Below are 18,364 nucleotides of genomic sequence, written 5' to 3'. Positions count from 1 at the left end.
GAAACACGATAAACAATTACATTGAAATAATGGTATTTGTTGCGTGATTTTTATCTAACGGTGAATAAATGCGATTCATCTATCTGAAAAGTAGAGCCTCATTTTTTAGGCATTATTCCATTTGTCCTGACATATCAAAACTGTGTAGAGGATAAACAAGAAGGTGTTCGTACAAAAAATAGAGCATGAGATCGACGAGAAGGTTGATTTGCTTGTGCAGGAAGAAAAATGTCATTGAAAAATTACAACTTTTTAGAAAACATTTGATATATTGACTCAGAATCAACATAAGGTTAACACTAAATATAATCAAAGCACTTATGTTGAAGCCGCATTAAAGGTGAAGCGTCATCATTTTATCAGTACGGCTAACAGATGGTCAAAAAGATGTTTCACACTCATCATTAAGCAAGTCATTCATTTATCTTCTTAACCGCTTTGTCCGTTATCGGGTCGCAGGTCATGCTGGATGAGGGGCGGGGTACACCCTGGACAAGCCGCCAGTTCAACGCAGGGCCACGCACAGACAGATAAGCATTCAAACACACACACTCACACCTATGGACAATTCATTGTAACCAATCTGCCTAATTTGCATGTTCTTGTTGGTGGAACTCGGAGAGAACCCACGCAGACACGGGGAAAACATGCAAACTCCTCACAGAAAGGCCACAAGTAACCTGGGACCTTCTTGCTGTGAGGCGCCACAGAGTGCTGCCTCAAACATTAGTGCTGTTTAAAATTATCTTTGTAAAATTATCCTGTACAGGAATCTTCAAAATATAATGACACAGAGACAATATCTGAACTCCAGATTTACGATTGAAACAAAAAACCTTCTTGCAGTGAGGTGGCAGCATTAGCCACCACGCCACCCTGCAGTCTTATTAATAGAATGAGTTGCAAGTCAATTTTTTCCCGTTCTGGGGCACAACTCTTCTAGTTGACTGCTCTGATCTCCGAACGCAATTCCCGGATTTTTAAAAAAATCTCTTTTAACCTTTTTACTTTTTAAACTTTGCGTTATTACAAAATGCTGTTATTTTAATGGGAATTAGTGAATTTTAAGTTCCAGAAAACTTTGCTTTTTGTTTTTGTTGTTTTATCTACAACTTGGCACAATTGCAGTTTTCTAATACAATTTGAATGTGTCATAAGTCTGTTCAGAAAGGATTAAAGAGGTGAATGAAGACAGAACAATTTGGAAATTCATTCTTTATTTTAATACACATCTTCAGTCCATCAAAAATATTTGATGCGGCACATAGATTTGTTAGTAAAAAGAAAAGAAACTTTACCAAACTACAACAACACATGAAGTGAGATTAAAAAATATATATAAAAAAACACAAGAAAATACTCTTGTTCATATATAAATACTTAAAATAAATTAGCAAAGTGAGAATACAGAACTGTTGCACTTAGTGGCCACTTTAATGGCACACGTAATGACAATAAAATAGTCACAATAAATACAAGTTAAACCAGGCAGAAAGGATTTATATAAATATATATATATATATAAAAGTGTAAACCGTGAATGTATGTAGTAACACATCAGAAGAAAGGGAGCTAGGATTTTCTAATAATTCATCTTGTGGGCTGAGTTAATGTTGACGAGAAAAGCCCTCAGAGAGCACAGACCTCCTTTTGAGTTATGTCGCTAACAGACTGACAGACAGACAGACAAACGCTGGCGTTTATATAACCTCCACCTCACTTCGGCGGAGGTTATTATCATGACAAAGAAAAAAAAAAATCTGTAAAATCTTGTGCATCCCCGTGTTGTCTCAAAAACGTAAAAGCATGATTAGATTAGATTTCTAAAGCCGTGGATCAGTGTGTGAAATCTTACACTTAATTATCAAAGACTTTCCCATGTCCCTTGTTTTTGACACACACAAGTAAGAACAAGTCTAAGCTCGTCTCTTGACCTAGTGCTATGTTGAAACTTTCATTTACGTAACAGGGACATTTTCAGTGAAGGATTCTGTGTTTGCTTGCTTGCGGCACTTAGTCAGGACTTCTTTGTAGCCCTGCATCTTCTGTTGATGTGACGATCGTTTCTTATACCTGTAAAATAACACACAGAATTACTCAGTCCATTTCAAAAGCAATGACCAAACATTGGTTTCTAACATGCCCAAACATCCTTGGGGGGGGGGGGGGCAGAGAGGTCTAAAGAAAAGGCTTTGTACTCAAAATCATTTCCTGTGGTTTGACATGTCTCTGCATGACAACGGGTGCTGAAGCAGACCATGCGTCACGAGCGGCATCACTTGAAATACAAGCTTCACCAGCAGGTCTTCATAAAAGAAAAGCAGTGTCTGAGTCACCTTCAAAGTTTAACGTGAAATGAATGACCTCTGCACAAATATGCCTCGAAAATGGAAAATGCAATGATGGGACGGAAAGTTTGAATGGAATTCTGTTAGTTGTTGTTTACTTAGGCTTATAATGAGATGTAAAAGGCAACAACAGGAAAGCAATGTCCACTTAATGTCATGATGTGAGGATTAGTAGTCTAACAGGAACATGGATAGAGCTGCTTGTGTGTGCGTATTTTATTTATATAAAAAAAATTAATCAGTATATATATAAACTTTTCAGCTTATTGGTTGGAATCTGAAACTTCACAGCTACGTCCCTGAAATGCAGTTTAGATATGCCCTGTAAGTAACGAGGGGATCAAGCTTGCAAACACATCCATTCATCCATTCACTGATGACAGCCTTACCATTTGCAGCAGAAGTACAGCGTTCCTGACAGTCCCACAATCAGCAGACACACACAGAAAATGATGATGATGATCTGTTCCTCTCTCATTGGCTGAAAGACCAGCTCCATGTTGCTACACCTGGGGCCGTAGAAGCCCCCCTCACACCTGCAACGCGAGAGAAGAGTCAGGCTGATCGCACATGATGATTCAAAGCGGTAGACTCACACTCGCACACGCGTAGAGCGTACTTGCAGTGGTGTTCGTCGATGTCCACCAGCAGCATGCACTGTCCGTGGTTCAGGCAGTAGTTGTCATACGTGCTGTCACAACTCTGTGTGGAGCGTTTCACCACACGAGGGCTCCCTTCTCCCTGCACTGCAACACAACAAGAGCATTGTTGGGAACTCTGCGGCATAATGAAACGGGATGAGTGATACCTCGAAACAATGCCCACATGTGACAATAAAAGTGCAGCTGTTGAATACCTGTAGATGGAGAGGTACTGGACGAGAAACTCTTGGTGAGTGCACAAGGCCAGAGCAGCATGACGCCTGTCAAGGAAAGAAAAAGCTCCATTTGTTACACTGATAAAAAAGTATTTTATTCAGAGTTCAGGCAGGAGGTTGCTACCAGGAATTGTGCTTAGTTTAGCTTTTCATCTTAGTGTGCTTAAAATGTAAAATAATGTAACTTGTATGAAAAAAAAAAAAAAACATTATATTTTACGCTGAATTTTATTTTATATTTTAAAGGTCTAATTGTCTTGATTGTTTTGTGACTTACCCTAGCAAAGTTTTTAGGTTCAAATATAATTCTAAATTAACAGATTTATAATGAAGAACAGCATTAAATTATCAAATAAATCCATTTGCATTATTTTAACCTGAAATACCGTGTGGGCAGGGGGATTTATTCATGTTTAATGTTTAGCTAAGACACCACACTACCATTAAGAAAGAATTTTGCTTGAAGAAAAAAACAATTTGAAAGAAATTTACTGCCAGTTTATTTCCTGGGAGAAACTATGCCAGAGACTTGATGCGGTGCGATTTGCTGCCCAGCCCACATGCTTGTACCAGCATGCACAGCTTCATGAAGCAGGCGCCTCCGTTCCCGCAGGCAGGTCAAGAAATCATGAGAAGCTGGATGCGAAAAAAAAAAGCAGGACTGGTTTTGAACTGGGTCATACTGGCACTACCGGTACTTAAGGTTTCGGTTCCTCTGTTGTTAATGCTGGCTGTTCTTTTATGAGAGGAGACAGGCTTATCGTCAGATGTTTCTGACATGGCGGATCAGACTAAAGTAGTGCATTTATGCTGGAAGTGGTGACTAAGCAAGCTTTTTGATTTCACTTCTCAAATCAGAATGTTTATATCATTAGTCACTGAATCACTCTCTCTCCGACATGGCCCACAGCCAGCTCGATCCACGCACCCAGCTTCCCTCATTGGGATAAGATTACAATTGCACCTGTATTTTTCCACGGATTGGGAAAATCACAGTTTTCCAACAGCGAGCATATGACCCACATATTAGATAGGAGCAGAGGGAGGAAAAGTTATCAATGGCCCAATCCTATCGTGATGGATAGCTGAGTAAAAAACCAGGAATGAAAATAAACAAAGAAATAAAAGGACCTGCTGCATGGGATTATTCTAAAACTCAAAAAGTGGTTCATTTTAAGAAACATCTTGGAGTTCTGAAAAGATGGGAAGGAATCAAATGTAAAATTATTCAAATATTCACATCAAGGCTTGAAGGTACAATTTCAAAGTACATTATGAGTATCTCCAGTACATTTCAGAGGATTTTTTTTTTATTATTACATTGATTCTTCTGCAGCAGGAGATTACAGAGGATTTTGCTTCAGATTGCTCAATGGTTCCTTAAACAACTGCTAGAAGCACAATGAAATCATTTTGTATATTAAAAGATCAAATATTTTAAAGCATGACTGCAGAAATTAGTTTTTGCTTATATTCTCTTCTGATTTCATGAACGCTTAGATGTACCTTGGAGGGAACTCAACCACTAGAACTGTTGGATGTTGTTAAATGTCCGAAGTGCATGTTGAGTAAGCAATTTGTGAATTTATTGCTCACATCTTTCAGCCCCCTCCCCCCTCCCCCCCAGCTCAGCATGTGCGTCAGCTTGTTAACTCAAATATGCGGCAAAGTAGCCCCTCTGGCTCCAAAACTTCCACTCAAATTGTCTTCATAATTGATTTTGAACTGAAAATAAAGCCTTCTTCTTGATTATAATAAAATGAGGAAGACGATAAATCCTAAACTTTTATTTTTTGAGGAAATGTGGAAATAAACATGGCATGATATATGATATAAAATAAAAGGTAGAAGTTAAATATTTTGTTGCAGGAAAAGAAAATACTCTTATCATAGCCAGCACCTAAAGGACAAGTGGAAAATATATGAGTAAATACGTACACATTATAGCCGAGTCAAATGTGCTTTTTACATCTAGGCTAGAGTATTGTTACAATAGTTACGTGCAAAAAAATCAAAAAAATCTAGCTCAAATACTGTGTACCATAAATGTTTACAATAAGACTGGGATATAAAAGATAATATTACAATATTATGTGGCGGAGGGTTAGAAATTGCTGAGTCACGGTAACTATTGCCCAATATTTTAAATTGAATATGCTATGTTTAGTTCACGACGCTGTGTAATACTGTGCTCTGTGCTCTGACTGGCTTGCAGTCTTGTTCTAATCTTCTTGTTTTTTTCTTTTTTCTTTTAAGTGTAAACTGTTCGGGACGTGCAAGAGAAATGTCCTGACTTCTCCCTATTTGGCATTAAAAACTTACCGATGAGTGAGAGGAGAGCTGAAGTGTTTCTGTTCGGCTTCATGGCAGGAGGCTGCAGGACGCGCAGGTATGGACGCGCAGGTATGGACGCGCAGGTATGGATGGACCAGTCCAGAGATCTATTAGTAGGTGAAAGTGGGAGGCCAAACCTTCCGGCGGTCTAGGTGTGGTGACAGATCCCTAAACAGACGTCTCAATAGACTCGCTGGAAAAAAGGAAAAAAAACCTTCAGAGACGCGTTCTGATAATAAGGAGGGGCCGCTCCTGTCACCGGATGCTTTGAATATCGGTGAGTCTGTCTGCAGTTTCTATTACGCAAACAGAGAGCGATGCAGTCATGGTCCTTACGTCAAGAAAATGCCTTAGATGTGAAATTCCTTCAAACAACACTTACGCTGAAGTAGTATTTTGTTATTGTGTACATACAAATTCTTTAAAAAAAACCTACTTATTAATTCAATAGATGTGAGAAGCATTTTGCTGATGTGAAGATTGAGATTATTTTTGTTTTATATAAATTATACATATCTACTAAAAATATAGAATTTGTCTTTTGAAATTGCAGGAATATTTTTGGCCTAAAATGTAGTAGAGGTATATAATATTATGTTGACTTACTGCAGATAGCAATGTTTGTGAAAATACCATCAGTAAATGTCACCTTTGTAATTTATAATTAAGAATAAGGTAGGCTTCTCAAAATGTTTTGTTGCAATGGTTTATGTTGCTTTCTTAAGTTTTGTTAAAAATGTTTACATGTAACTTAATTTATTTTTCTTGACCACTAATGTGACTGCTTTGGTCGATGACTCCAGTACAGTGTATCCCAGTTTGTGTGTGCTTAAGTCTGTGTGTGTGTGTGTGCGTGTGTGCATAGATTATACTTTTTCCCAGGAATGTCACATAAAACATTAATTCATTTTCAAATATTTATTCAACATTTTTAAATTAAAAACACTTTAAATACATTAATTGAAGTTTTATAATAAATAGTCACTTTTGTTGTCATACTTTAACAATATGTTGAGAAATATCTGAGCATGAACAGCTCCAGCTGGTCAGACACACAACCGTCAGTGGCGCTGACAGACAATCTGATGAAAAGTCATGGCTTATATTTTATCAAGTTGTTAAACATGATGACGGTAATGATAAAGATGATGATGAAGAGTGAGCCGTATGGTTCACACGAAGGACTCTGATGGTATAGATTTGATGAGCTGTTTTGATTTTGCACACCTGGGGGGAAAAAACAAAACCTAATTCGAATTTTGTAATTTCAAAGTCAAATTTAACAAATTCATGACAGAAAAATAAACACTGAAAGTTTGTCATTTTGGACAAGTATGTGTGAATGAATGAGTGATTCCTTGCAATTTAGATCAACACTATTTAATACTTATACTTATATTACTACATAAGTGAAGCATTCTATGAAGGGTCTCACCTCATGTAAGCAAAGCAGTAAATCACGATGGCCAGGAAAACGATGAACATGACCACCCCGAAACTGATGGCAATCAGTTTCTCCAACTCGGCTGGACTTCTGGTTTTAGAGATGCTTAGGAAATGGCAGCGAGCCCCGCTGTATGAGGATGTGCAGCTGTAGACCAGACAAACAACTACGTGAGTGCATTCCAAAGGTGAACACGAACCAACATGAACAAGAGGAAGCAGAACTGAAGTCTATTCACAGAATATATTCTCTGAGAGCCTATACAGGGCAGACATTAAATGCTTTTTAGGTATGAAGAAGTAAGGCTTCTTACATGCACGACGGTTTGTCGTTGTCTTGGGGATACATGCACTGCCCACCATTTTCACAGAAGTTTGCGTGTTCATTTCCGCATGATTTGTGTGAGCCCAGGACCAGAGGTTCCTTCATAGTTCCTGTAGAAGTATAGAGGGAGACAGATGGAGAGATGGACAGAGAGAAAGAGAGAAGTGTCTATTATCACATGTTTGCAAAAGCAGAGCGCCTAGATCTCAGCTAAGTCACGAATAAATCACTTCCACTGTTCAGAACCTCACATACCAAATCGTACAATAACGATACTTACTGTTGACTTTCTGGGTCAAGTTTGACTCGGGAGGTGCTGCGGTCTGCAGGTTATCGGCTAGCGTCGGCGATCGTCCTGCTGCGGTCAGGAGTAGAAGGACAGCCGAGAGGACTGGAAGACAAAAATGGACCATTATATTTCACTCTGAAAAGCTTTTCCTTCCTGTAACAAAACTAATTGTCTTTAGAAATGCTGTCATTCATTTATTCTAATCACACATGATGAACAACAGGATAAACATCATTTCATTGCTAACACATTTCAACACTTTTGCCATAAGCCAGGCTCTAATATCAAATGCGACAGCAGAGAGGGAACGTCTTACTGTTCTCCAGGCGTTTCGGTCTTTGTGTCAACATCTTGGTTTCCTGATGTTCTCTCAGCTCCTCCTGCAGATTCAGTGTGATCAGTGCAGCAGTCAACTGCTGAATTTATATTCTCCTTTTCAGCCGCTGGAAAAAAAGAAAAAAAAGATCAGCCAATAAATGAATCACTTTTTCTTTCTTTTTTTTTAAACATGAGAAACATTTCCTTTATTTACACCAAATACCTGCATGCACAGACAAAGTCATAATAGCGGCATGGGAATGTGATTAGCAGGAAGTACCTTTAAATGATGTCCTCTTTGGAAGGCTGTGAACCCACGCAAGCACTCGATTGATTGAATTCAAACACGGCCTTTTGCAGTTTTTATAGGTTGCTGTTATTGATTACAGATGTGAAAACATCAGCGTCCTCTGAGGGTGATTAGCGAATAGCTGCCTTTACCTTTATATACAACAGTAAGAAACAGAATGTGTGGATAAGAGTGACAGACAAACCCAATAAAAATATATATTTGGACACACATCATGTTGGTAGACACACCGCCTTACTCGGTCATTCTGTTTATGCAGGTGTGGATCCTGGGCCGTTACTATCATCAATCAGAGATGCAGCCACCAGCGATCAGCGACACACCCCTTTATACCTCCGTGTCTTTTTTACAGCACCGTAAGACGCATGCAATAAAGGCATAACGGTTCTGCTTTGAACAGGGGGTGTAAAAAGGGCATTTGTATAACGTGTTTACAAAGAGTAACTGCTAAATTCTGTACAGTAGACCTTTTATAATATGCATCATTCACAATAAGCATCATGTCTACAGTTCAGTCGCCCCCCCCCCCCCCCCACTGACCACTGCAGCCTGTCAAACCCTCCCCTCGGCAGTAAAAAGAAACGGACAGAGGGACAGTAGGATCGTTATTTTTATTCAGTATTTATTTTTCAGTGAATTTGGATGTTCAAAAATGAACCAAAGCAACTTCAGTAGAAAAAATATGAAAAATGTAATTCATAAATAGTGAACTCTGAAAAAAATAAATAAATAAATGAATCAACAAAATTGACAGTATAAACAAAATACGAGTCAAGTACATTTCCCAGCAGGTATGGAGCCTTAGGCTTGTGGATTTTTTAATAAAAGTGTGTGTGTGTGTGTGTGTGTGTGTGTGTGAACCTTAAGAACTGATTACCATTCAATAAAACAAGCATCCTTCTACTGAGTGTGTTTAATGCATCAGGGCATTTCTTGCAGCGGTCACAGTGTTCTTCATGAGCATGGCGACTGTCATCGGGCCCACGCCTCCAGGAACAGGTGTGATGAAACCCGCCTTCTCCTTCACTCCTGCAAGTCAAACAATCGGCATGAAGTTACCAGAACGTAACCGACTTCGCTCTGTCTCTGTTTGATCTTGATCTGAAGTGCATGAAAGCAAATGAAGTGTAACTCAGATCTCTATTTATGTGTTGGTGTTCCAGTTGGTTTAGCAGTCCTGTGATGAGAGGAATAGGTGGAAGAAATTTCCAGTTTAATTGCTGACCATAAAATATCTGTTTTTGTGGAATGAACTTTAACTGCGAGACCAAGTTTAAATGTTAATGTGTAGTAAAACTCACAAACAGATCACAGTTTAATCGCAAATCTCATTTTCAATGGTATGGTTTCACATCTTCAAAGGCTTCTACGTCTATATCGACCTTGTGTTTATTTACCCTCAAAGTCCACGTCCCCGATAAGTCTGAGTTTTCCCGTTTCGGGGTCCCGTATGCGGTTTATTCCCACGTCAATAACCGCTGAGCCCTCTTTCACCATATCTGCTGTGATCAGCCCAGGAACGCCTACGCACAGAAACCAAGGAGAGAAAATCATTTCAATTCTGCTTCACCACCACGACCCCATAGACACAGACGTAGTTCATCTGCTGAATGGACCCCTAATGAGCTGCTTGGGGCCTCCTTATGAAAACCATTCCAGGAGAACAACCTGGTTCCAGGTTTTACAGTGAATCTCAATCAATGAATAGTCCAGGGAGGTTTAACCGACGTGCAATTTCTTTTTTTATAGAATACACTTATAAGCCTTTATTTAAAAAATATATTTCTTGGTCTCTGAATTGCGGCGCTCTACAGTCTGAATATTAAGGTTATGAAACCTGTTTTTCTGACAGGCATCTGTAGCCAGAATGATGCTCTGTGATGCTTGTACCCTAAACATTATCCCAACGTACATAACCGATATCAGGACGGAGACAGGTTCTGCCGGTTCCACAGAAAGACGCCTTTCCTCTCTGCAACAATGCTTCTGTCATCTCCTTTCAATGACAGTTTCTAGTTTAATACTGTGAGACAAGAAGAAGGTGAATCCTCCGTTGCTCGCACCCACAAATTTCAAACTACAGCCTGACTCTCATGTCTATAACTTCATTTACAACAATTACATCCTGAACATTCATTCAAATCCATCAATACACTCAAATTAATGACTGCCAAGTGATGTATTAACGGCCCCCGAGAGCCGGATGTTGGGCTGCGGAGGCATAATTGATCAGTGGATTTGTTCCCTATTTCCCTGAGCTGCTTTTCGTAATCAGGAAAGCATAACAAAGGCTGTATTGTAAAGGAAGTACAACAAAGCATCCCCTACGGCATTTTCTTTAACGTCAATCTTTCAACAGAGATGCCTCCCTCGCTTTGATTTATTATCTGGCATTCCAGGTGCCCCAGATCACTATTGTTGGCTCCTGAAAGCTTTCATGCATGACTGCAGTTGGAGCAGAGAAGCAGGTAATGTGCTGCATGTCAGCCTTGATTTAGGCTCAGACATTCGCTTCAAGTAAAGGCTGGTAAGCGCTTTCACAATCTTTCCCCACACCAAAAACCTCTAACCTCAACTTCATGAAATGGCAAATGGCTAATCTTAAGCCATAAGTTGAAGTACTTTCCTTCAAGTAATTATTTATTTTTTTATTGTTAAAATAAGGAATAATTTTTTAAACTATGTAATTCAGAAAACAATGATGCACACATGTAGACAGCTCAGTCAGTCAGAGTGCAAGGACAGACTATTCCAATGTTGCTCTGATTTTGAATCAACCCCTTTGAGCTAAATACCTTTACTGTTGTGTGTTAGTGATGCAACGGACCGACGCGTGTAAATGCATGTGATAACTATCGTAAATGTAACTTATCTACTGATGGAGATGATGAGTGGCGGCAAATTCCTGCGGTGAATGATTTCAACAACTGCCCCCTCCAAACTCTGTAATGAGGGGCAAGTCACAAAAGGGAGGGGCACTCAGAAACAAGGGGTATATTTTGTCTGTGTAGGCTCTCAGTCATCTAGGGCGAGGCAAATCAAAAGAGGAGCAAAAAAAGAAAAATCAACTGGACCTCTCATCCAAGCTCTGACTGACCAGTAGAGAGTCCAGATACTTAAACTCCTGTTGGAGCAGAAAACAAAGAAAGGACCGAAACCACCAGGACAATAAGACTCCTCAGGAGGGAGTTGGGAAGAAGGAAGTGGGGCTGGCCCTTGAACTGAATGATTATCAGGTGCATCACAGTGGTAATAAGCACTGTATGTGTGGGTGCTGTAATTACCTGCTGCTGCAATAATGATGTCAGCCAGGTTGGTCAACGCCTTCAGTTGTTCCCTCGGTGTGCATCTGTGGGCAATAGTCACTGTGGCGTCACCTGAGAGAAAACAATTCACAAATCAGAAGAGAAAACCCTTCAACCTAAAGATGGTTGCATGTGCAAATGTTTAGAAATATTTTGTTACAAGATGTGGGTGAATTAAATTTCAAGTCAAGACATATGAAGCAGTGAAAAATCCTAAAATCAATAGAACCCTGGTCCCTCGTGATCATTTATAGATGTCAGTTTTGGAACTTCTTACTAATTAACTAATATCTGCCATTTCTAAAACTGAATATATACATGTAAAAAATATAATCTTTGTGAATGCCACTTAAGGTGGAACAGACAAAGAATCATGCCAGGGAATATACTGCCTCTGCCTTCTGGGATATCCACGTGTAATAAGTATAGCAGAATGCAATATAATATAAAGGAAATTAATTTATTATAGCATATAGCAAAATGAAAGGAGGTTCTCAATATTATCCAAAATGAAAAATGAATATTACAACAGGAATACTTTGCCTTTGAGGAGGTAAAAAAGTTCAAATATTCTGGAAGGCAATCGGAGTTTGGTGACGAGGCAGATATTGTGCCACAGCCCACTTTTACAACTGCTGAGAAGAACACGTGACTCAGTTTGTGTTGGCTAGACAGACCATAATGACCGGGGGGCAGAGATAAGTCCCTTTCTACTCAACTGGGTATATCTCTGATATCTGATGCCGTCACTTCAGAGATGTTAGCAAGGAACAGAATTTGTATTTTAGTCAGACATTGAATCTTATGGGAATTTAGTCATGAAGATCACTGAGATGATGAAATGCTTTGATAATGTTCAATGCCATTGATCAATATTTTTGACCTGTAATGAGATCAGTGCTGAATCTGGCTCCCCTTACATGCTGTGCATTTTGTCTCTATATAATAATAGGAATTGTTGTTGCCATTTTCTTTCTGAAAATCAAGAACATTTGGAACAATTAAAACAGCTTTTAGCTCTGAATTCTGAATATAAACGTGTTTATATAAAATGTGAACATAAAACTGTATATCAATGTATTCGAATAATTACATCAACTTAATGTAATTGGATCATCTGATTTGATATCTGTGGGCAGGAACTACATTTGACCAAACCTACGATGGTTAATTGATCTATCTTTTCACCAGAATACAGTACATGGGGTGATGATGGCGCAGTGGTTGAGAGGGTTGAAAGTTGTCATGAAACCTTATGGAGATATTCATGACCATCGGAGGTTGAATCCAATGTCCAATCCATGGGCATTCCGCACAGTAGACATGCGCTCCATCCTTAAGACCGTGTAGGGGGCGACAGTGGCGCAGGTGGTTGAGCGATCCTATGATCGAGAGGTTGGCGGTTCGGTTCCCGGCTCAGGCACATGTATGTCGTTGTGTCCTTAGGCAAGACACTTCACCCACATTGCCTGGGCGCATGCGCACGCGGCGACCAGCAGCGGACTACAGTTAGAAAGTGTAACTGCTGTAAACCAAATTGCCCTCCGAGGGACAAAATCAATACAAAGTATTTAGTGTTACTATTTAGTATTCAACGAAGCACTCCATACTGTAAAAGAAAAAAATTAAACAACTAAAATAGCATCTAAAGTCAACTCTATTCTATCTGCGTCGCTTGAGTAACACCAGGGTTAAAGAGAAAGATCCACACCAAAAAAGTAGTGTGTTTATTATCATTATGATTTTTTTTTAATTACATTTCAGTTTGAAATTCCCTGAATCTCTGCATCAGTTTGTTGATGCATTTAACCATGCGCCACATAGCAGGTGGCAGTGGGGCAATTACACTTGTCATGATGAGCAAGCGCACAATGGAAGCAAAGCAAGACGTCTTCCACAGTCATCAGAGGAAATGGATGTAGGTGTGGAGTGTGAAAAGAAATTACCCAAGGAAGATAAGAGTTCGAGGGAAGGAATGGCAAGTCACAACACGCCAACCTCCTGGGTCACATACCTCATGGTGCACGTGTATGGGGGCGGGAGTGGTCTGTGTGTGTGTGTGTGTGTGTGTGTGTGGGGGGGGGGGGGGGGGGGGGGGGTTAACTTTTTCATCTTGTCTTTTTTCACTTTCAACTTAACAAGGAGAGAAGGCCACATTAAGGAAATATATCAAATATAACTTTTACTGTGTTGTTTAAACCTTTGTGCTGATTTATCCTGCAATGTTAATATATCTTATTTCTGTCGAAACAGCATTTCCAGGGAAATGTATTCCCACTCCCCTCCCTTCCTTCCTATATCCTTATAAGGTCGGTTCATCCGTCTGCAAACAATGAGCAACGATGGATGGCTCATCCTTATAGGGCTGTTCCTGTTCCTTCACACTCACTTTCTTTTTTTCTCCTTGAACTATACAGAATAAGCATCAGCGTTTACGGTTTCATTTGAAGGTGAGAAGTCACTGAAGACTTAATTTTGCAAAAGATTTAAGTATCAAATATCTTTCAAGCCAGAATGGTGCAACATCGTGCCTCTACAGAGTTCAGTCCTCTATTCATGTTACGATGCCAACTTACCTGCACAGGTGCACATAAAATACACACACACAGATATGCACAGACACACTTACCACCGGGGCGTTCATGGTTGCGATCAGTGTGCAGCAACATTGCAATGGGCATTCCAACATTTTTGGAGCGACCGGCGACCAGCACGTTCTTTCCCACTGTCTCAATCCCTGCAATGACACTTTTTTTAGGGGCGTATACGTTTAATGAAGATTTTTTTTATTTTTATTGACTGTAGTCATCAGCTGAGACAAAGGAGAAGGTGACTGATCCTACAGGCATGTGAAGGGAAGGTTGTTACACGAGCTGCACCACAGTCTGGCACCACAATGTCGCGCCTGTGACTTTTAACCTACAATATTTATTATCAGACAACAATAAGTCAGTTAAAGTTAAAGTGAGTCACTGTGGGAAGATATAAGATAGACATCTATGCAACAGAGTGAATTATATGCACTTGTGTAATCTGAGCAGTCTCTCAAACCTTCAATGAAATCTATACTACCGGTACATGGATTGTATTCATTCATTCATGTTTTGCTTACATTTTCTGTATTAGAAGTACGTCTCAGCTTCCCAAATCAACACGTTCACATAATACGACACTGATAAATCCAAGTAGCTTCAACGTCCTCCAGACGATGTTGGTATTCTTCAGTCATTCAATGGTACGAGGAGAGAAAGCCGATGTTTATCAATGTTACTAGCATAACAAATTCATTATTATTAATGGCTGCCATACTATTCCAGACATTCATATGTCAATTTTTTTTTTTTTTAATGCCTTAAAGGTATTTTAACCATTCTTCCTCGTCCAAATAGTTGAGTATTGTGTCCATGAGTGAGAGAGAGGAACCTTCATCATACCATTCTCAGCCCATTTTTTACAGGACACGACATCCCGAGGCCTCCTGAACATACCGGTGTGTGAATAGCAAACATTTTCTGGAAGCTGAAGTACCACAGCTATCATGTTCCCCTGCTCACCCGCAGATGTCAGCTCACGGGGAATCGCCAATGCCCTAATAATCATCAGTCACACCGCACTCACGATCACATCACGTGCTGCTTAGAAGGACGTACAACTCAACTCCACTCAACTGGGCTCCTATCCTATCTGAAAATGAACAATACTTTTAGTTACGCATTGCATTAATTTTCTGCATGTGTGTTGGATACAAATTTTTTTTCAAGTATTTATTTATTTATCTTACATTTGTCTCAGCATATGAAGCCAAACATCTCCTGCCTGATGACTGTGTGGTGGAGCGCGCGTACAAAAGTAGACAGAGTTAAAGTGAGGGTCAGAATAATAAACCTGTTGTTTGGCACCATCTCGTGGTGCAACTATGAGAAGACATACAGTCCAAACAGCTGTCCTACAAGGGCTACTCAGATTTAACCCTTGTTATTGTTGTTTGTTATAGATCAGAATGAAATGATTAACCGCATGCTCTATGCGTGTGTTTTTGGTAAAATCAACACATCTGTTCCATTCTATTGCAACCCGTTACCAGGCTGTCACGGATTGTCCCTGACAAATGAACTTTGACATAATTAAAATAAAAGGGTCACGTGCTGAGGTTGCATATATGGGGGATGAACTCATAGAGCCAAATAAATACAGTCTTTATATTACTCCATCAGAAGAGCCCCTCCTACAAATGCCACAGAAGCCATTTACTTAAACATAACTCTGTCTGGTGACACTGAGATTGATTTTTTTTTTTTTACAATAATAATGTTTAACAAAGCAGCATTTATGGCACTGAATATATCCTTTAAGAAATCTAGTATTATTTTTATTTCAATTCAAATTGGATAGATTATCAGTGCCACCTATGGGATTATTTGTTTGAAGCACAATTAAAAAAACAGAAAAATAGACGCTCAAAATGAAAGTCAAGGTACAACAATAATGCAAATGTTCGGGGTTTACGTGCTCTTTTGATGATCTCCCAGACGGCTGCAGGTGTGGCAGGAACCATGGATCTCTGGTCTAGACACAGTTTACCAATATTCACAATATGGAAGCCGTCCACATCCTTCTCTGGAGCGATGGCGTTACATACCGCTCGCTCGTTTATGTGCTCTGAAGGGGGGGGGGGCAGAACAAACATTCAGTGATACCTATTACTAGTTCCAATTTTCATATATACATATGTTCCAGAATAATTTTTCACATTTCAGTCAACAGCTACATAATCAGCCGTGCGGCCAGCTGGTCCATTTCACTTTCATGTCAGTGACGGACACTCGGGTGCAGATGTGGCGCCTGTGTTTACCAGGAAGCGGCAGCTGCACCAACAGGCCGCTGACTCTCCAGTCACGGTTCAACTTGTCGATCAGCACCAACAGCTCTTCCTGGGAGACTGAGCTGGGCCTGACCATCGTGTCACTGGAAATACCTAGAGAGACCATAGTTAGTTTGCGTTTTCAACACAGCATTAATGTTTCTGGGAAAATGTTTTTGATGATGATCCAGATCACAATGTGGACGGTGTGAATCTAATTAGGAGGAGAATGAGCTGCTTGGCGGAGGTCTGCCCTCTCTGAGTGCTTTTCTAGTTTATATTACATTGATGGGGGATTCATGCAATACAAGTTGGGATATAAATTGATATCCGACCCAGTATGCTGGCTGCCCGGGTCTTGTTCCTAACGTAGGTACGGCTAGCCGGGTTGTCCCCAACTAAGATCACTCCTAGGTGTGGTCTCATGTGGCCCTGAGCAACCAGCTGCTCCACATCACGCTGGATTTCTCTGTGGAGCTGACGAGCCAACTCTGCCCCCGACATCACCACCGCGGCATGCCTAGAGAGGGAAATCAGGAAGGTGTGAAGGCACGTCACCAAAAGGTGCAAAACACATTTAAAATAAAACTGTATGAGTCAATAAATGTTCAGTAAACAGCATTAATTATGAGGTTTAGGCCTTTGTAGCAGGGCCAGTTCAAACCAGTTTCTAAGGTCCAGTGGGTGGCCGTGATCCTGGATCCTGGATCACTTTGAAATTTTGGGTCGGGGGGGACACACACACCCTGGCCATTACATCCAACTCCAAAATAGATATAAATGTTTTCTGCAGAGAACATAAATGAGTGGCATTTTTTTTAAACTCATTTGAACGTGATTTAATTCATAAATGAGGAGAAGAAATGGGCTTTTTGGCCCTTACGAGACGCCGTCTATTCAGGATTGGATATCAAAGTATGGTTTTACTTTACAGGTGTAACGCGGACGCGTCACGATGGATCGCGTTACTATTTTCTCTTCTTCCCGAGTCGAACTCTGTAATAAATCTGAAAACACCGTCACGCTGCGGTGCGTCCGGTAAACCACTGCGGCGAGTGACGCGTCCGCTAAACCGTCTCTCCTCCACCGTGAACGGTGACGCAAGCCGCCACTCACCATCCGCTGACACGTGACGACACGCACGCACGCACGCCCTCACGAAGACCACGCATCACTCATCCATCCCTCCGCCCGTCGGCACGACGCGCACCGCGGCGCGCCGGTTACCTGGCCGCAGACTGGTGCAGATGTCTCCGCTGGCTCCGCAGCTTGGCGCGGCAGCCGCCGTGCTGCAGCCGCAGCGGGCTGCAGATCCTGAAGGAGGAGCGGAGCGGTGAAACGGAGGCCGCCATGTTCGTGTGTGTGTGTGTGTGTGTGTGTGCTGTAGAGCGTGCGTACGTCGTGCGCGTGCGCGAGAGGGACGACGAGGGTAGCGTGGTTAAACCACAAGAGAAACGTGTTTGATCTGATTCTTTGTTGTTTGCTGCTGAATGCGCGTGGAGCCATTCGGCTTGTGTTTATGTGTTCCAAAAGAGCTGCACTGAGTTCTGTTGCAACTTGTAAGGCAGCCAGCGTGGGGAAGTATGACACGCACACGCAACAGATTTCATGCGTGCGTTTATCTGCAAACAATCCGCGTTGTCGCTGAGTCTGTGGAAGCTTCGCTCCCTGAACAACCCCGCAGCTTTTGTGTCGCTGACTGTTCCACATCAGTGATGATGCTGTTCTCCTCCATTGGAGGACACTCTTGGTTGGAATCATGTCGGTAGAGCTTCGGCATCATGCTTCACATGATTTAGTGAGGAACGCACTGCCTGTTGGCGGTACCAGTGCATCCTGCCATTGTAATGGTGGCCAGTTGGAATCTGTTTCCCAGACCAGGTCCTCCCCCGGCCTGTTCCGGATCCCCTCCACTCCACCCCGGTCTGTTCCGGTTCCCCTCCAGTCCACCCCG

General features: G+C 41.0%; 3 protein-coding genes across 3 annotated transcripts; all 3 read right to left on the bottom strand.

Moving 5' to 3' along the window:
- Positions 1–1,264: 1,264 nt before the first annotated feature.
- Positions 1,265–5,741, bottom strand: LOC137893289 (proepiregulin-like). Its single transcript, XM_068738744.1, has 5 exons — positions 5,548–5,741; positions 3,205–3,270; positions 2,968–3,094; positions 2,738–2,884; positions 1,265–2,073 (listed from the first exon to the last, which is right to left on the bottom strand). Exons 1-5 carry the CDS (start codon positions 5,588–5,590, stop codon positions 1,959–1,961), a joined length of 498 nt encoding a protein of 165 aa, XP_068594845.1. The 5' UTR covers positions 5,591–5,741; the 3' UTR covers positions 1,265–1,958.
- A 767-nt stretch (positions 5,742–6,508) lies between these two features.
- epgn (epithelial mitogen homolog (mouse)) lies at positions 6,509–8,002 on the bottom strand. Its single transcript, XM_068738749.1, has 5 exons — positions 7,933–8,002; positions 7,608–7,718; positions 7,317–7,437; positions 6,995–7,150; positions 6,509–6,786 (listed from the first exon to the last, which is right to left on the bottom strand). The coding sequence occupies exons 1-5, from the start codon at positions 7,964–7,966 to the stop codon at positions 6,732–6,734; spliced, it is 477 nt and encodes a 158-aa protein (XP_068594850.1). The 5' UTR covers positions 7,967–8,002; the 3' UTR covers positions 6,509–6,731.
- Positions 8,003–9,157: 1,155 nt separating this feature from the next.
- LOC137892902 (bifunctional methylenetetrahydrofolate dehydrogenase/cyclohydrolase 2, mitochondrial-like) lies at positions 9,158–17,768 on the bottom strand. The gene is made up of 8 exons (XM_068738315.1): positions 17,638–17,768; positions 16,746–16,930; positions 16,402–16,524; positions 16,056–16,208; positions 14,179–14,286; positions 11,529–11,621; positions 9,642–9,767; positions 9,158–9,273 (listed from the first exon to the last, which is right to left on the bottom strand). The coding sequence occupies exons 1-8, from the start codon at positions 17,760–17,762 to the stop codon at positions 9,158–9,160; spliced, it is 1,029 nt and encodes a 342-aa protein (XP_068594416.1). The 5' UTR covers positions 17,763–17,768.
- Positions 17,769–18,364: the final 596 nt, after the last annotated feature.

This window comes from Brachionichthys hirsutus, chromosome 4 (genome assembly GCF_040956055.1).
Source record: "Brachionichthys hirsutus isolate HB-005 chromosome 4, CSIRO-AGI_Bhir_v1, whole genome shotgun sequence".
NCBI classification, from domain to species: Eukaryota; Metazoa; Chordata; class Actinopteri; order Lophiiformes; family Brachionichthyidae; genus Brachionichthys; species Brachionichthys hirsutus.
The sequence above is the reverse complement of the archived record's forward strand: the minus strand, read 5'-3'. Positions and strand labels throughout refer to the sequence as shown.